A 2,863-nucleotide genomic window follows, 5' to 3' on the forward strand; every position below is an offset into this window, starting at 1 on the left:
CGCCGTATCTGAAGTAGCGGTGAGTGCAGTCCTGGTTCGAGAAGATAAAGGTACGCAATTCCCCATCTATTACATTAGCAGAACCTTAATCAACGCCGATACGAGGTATCCCCACCTCGAAAAATTGTCCCTGGCCTTGGTCGTAGCTTCACGAAAGCTTAGCCCCTACTTTCAGTGCCACCCCATCTCGGTAGTCACAACTTTTCCCTTGCGAAGTAATTTGCATAAGCCTAAGCTATCGGGAAGGTTAGCCAAGTGGGCCATAGAATTGAGCGAACATGATATCACATATCAACCATGAACGGCTATAAAATAACAAGTCCTTGCCGACTTCAGCGCAAAAATAATACCCGAAGTCGAAAAAGAAGTCGCCCACGCTTCTCCGCAATCACAAGATCTATAGATTTTGTACACCGACGGTGCTTCCAATGTGTCAGGGGCCAGACTGGACTTGTGCTCGAAGTCCTGACAGGCGAAGTGGTTCGCCAGTCCATAAGGTGACCGGACATAACTAACAACGAGGCCGAGTATGAGGCCGTGATTGCAGGGTTAAGGCTAGTACTCAAGTATGGGGAGAGGCGGGTCATCCTACGCTGTGACTCTCAACTCATCGTCAACCAAGTCACAGGGACTTTCCATATCAAAGAACAAAGGTTACAAAAATACCAGGTCGAGATCTGGAAACTACTGCCCGAGTTCGACGAGTGCCAGCTCGACCAAATCCTTCAAGCACAAAACATCGAAGCAGACGGCCTCGCCAAATTAGCGATAGTAACTAAAAGCATAACCGGAGAAGGAAACGTGGTCACCCTCCTCCACTCATCGATAGATCAAATCTAGGTAAGGACTATAAATATAATCTGGGACTGGCGCAATCGTATTGTTATATACTTGCAGGACGGCGTACCCCCAGATGATAAAAAGGAAGCCAAGAAGCTCCAGGTGCAAGCGGCCAGGTACAACATCATTCACAATGACCTATACAAAAGGACATATGGTGGCCCCCTAGCGAAATTCTTAGGCCCGAATCAGATGCGGAGCGTCCTAGAAGAAGTCCACGAAAGCCACCGCGGAGCTCACTCAAGCAATCGACCTCTAGTCAGATGTCTCATACGAGCATGTTACTACTGGCCTACCATGAAAACTTAGGTCGCGGACTTCGTGAAAAAATGCAAACAATGCCAAAAACACTCCCCAATGATCCATCAAGCGGGCGAGCATCTCCCCTCGGTCACCTCCCCTTAGCCTTTCATCAAACGGGGAATGGACATTGTCGGCCCCCTCCCTACGGGGCGAGGTAACGTATGATTGTTTTTGGTTTTAATTGACTATTTTTATTAATGGGTAGAAGTAGGAGCATTCACCCAAATACGCGAACAGGAAGTGATCGCCTTCATATGGAAAAACATTGTGTGTCGCTTTGGCCTCCCTAAAGAGATTAGTTGCGACAACGGGCCCCAATTTACTAGAAAAAGGTCGTCGAATATTTTGAGAAGTGGCATATCAAAAGAATACTCTTCACACCATACCACCCTGCGAGCAACGGGCAAGCGGAATCCTCCAATAAATCAATACTGAATATCATGAAGAAAAAGCTTGAGGACGCCAAGGGATTATGGGCGGAGCTATTACCAGAAGTGCTTTGGGCCTATCGCACAATGCCAAAGATGAGCACAGGAGAGACACCCTACTCTTTAGTCTATGGGACTGATGCAGTAATACCGATCAAAGTCAGAGAGCCCAGTTTGCGATATTCCCATGAGAGCGGGCCGAGGAACGATGAAAGCAGAAGGCAAGAGCTTGACGAAGCCAAAGAACAGAGAGATATGGCCTACATAAGGATGGTCGCCCAAAAACAGCAGACAGAACGCTATTATAACAAAAATACCAAGATCAGACCACTCAAAGTCGGGGACTACGTGCTCAAGGCCAAAACACAAGCAAGTAAAGACCCGCGGGAAGACAAACTAGGGGTGAATTGGGACGGCCCATACAAAATCATGGCAGCAGCAAATAAAGGGTCATTTCAACTAGAAACACTGGAAGGAAAACTACTGCCAAACAACTGAAATGTCGCCCACCTCAAGTACTTCAACTTTTAAGAAAAAGCGTCCTCCAAGTCGCACTCTTTTTCTCTCACTTGAGTTTTGTCCCAATTGGGTTTTCTCAAAGAGGTTTTTAACGAGGCGACAAGGGGGACACTTCCAAGTCAAAATACGAACGGAAAGAGACACCGGACGGTTAGTTCATTGCCCAACCTCTCAACACGTCTCCAGGTCACCCAATGAAGGGACTAGGTAGACTGGGACTGGAATGCCAGCCCGAAAAACATGTAAATTTCTCCAAGTATATGAGCAAAACACAAATGTATGAAGTTCGCCCATGTTTTCGCCAGAACAACATCATCTCAATATCTACCTGGCCCCCGGCCACAATTAAGTAAATCACATTCGAGCTTGTTCGAAGCAACTCACATTTGACCTCGTTCGAATCAACTCACATTCGACCTCGTTAGAATTAACTCACGTTCGACCTCGCTCGAATCAACTCACTTTCTACCTCATTTGAATTAACTCACGTTCGACCTCGTTTAAATCAACTCACGTTCGACCTCACTCGAATTAACTCACATTCGACCTCGTTCGAATCAACTCACATTCGACCCCGTTCGAATCAACTCACATTCGACCTCGTTCGAATCAACTCACATTTGACCTCGCTCGAATTAACTCACATTCGACCTCGTTCGAATCAACTCACATTCGACCTCGCTCGAATTAACTCACATTCGACCTCGTTCGAATCAACCCACATTCGACTTGCTCGAATTAACTCATATTCGACCTCGTTCGAATCAACTCAC

General features: G+C 46.7%; 1 protein-coding gene across 1 annotated transcript; it reads left to right on the forward strand.

Moving 5' to 3' along the window:
* The first annotated feature begins 1,583 nt into the window (after positions 1 to 1,583).
* LOC138906333 (uncharacterized) lies at positions 1,584 to 2,069 on the forward strand. The gene has a single exon (XM_070194871.1). The coding sequence runs from the start codon at positions 1,584 to 1,586 to the stop codon at positions 2,067 to 2,069; it is 486 nt and encodes a 161-aa protein (XP_070050972.1).
* Positions 2,070 to 2,863: the final 794 nt, after the last annotated feature.

The sequence above is a fragment of the Nicotiana tomentosiformis genome, chromosome 2 (assembly GCF_000390325.3).
Source record: "Nicotiana tomentosiformis chromosome 2, ASM39032v3, whole genome shotgun sequence".
Classification (NCBI taxonomy): domain Eukaryota; kingdom Viridiplantae; phylum Streptophyta; class Magnoliopsida; order Solanales; family Solanaceae; genus Nicotiana; species Nicotiana tomentosiformis.

Coding starts and splice junctions, on each gene's coding strand:
- LOC138906333 (XM_070194871.1), top strand. CDS start 1,584: ATGAAGAAAAAGCTTGAGGACGCCAAGGGATTATGGGCGGAGCTATTA.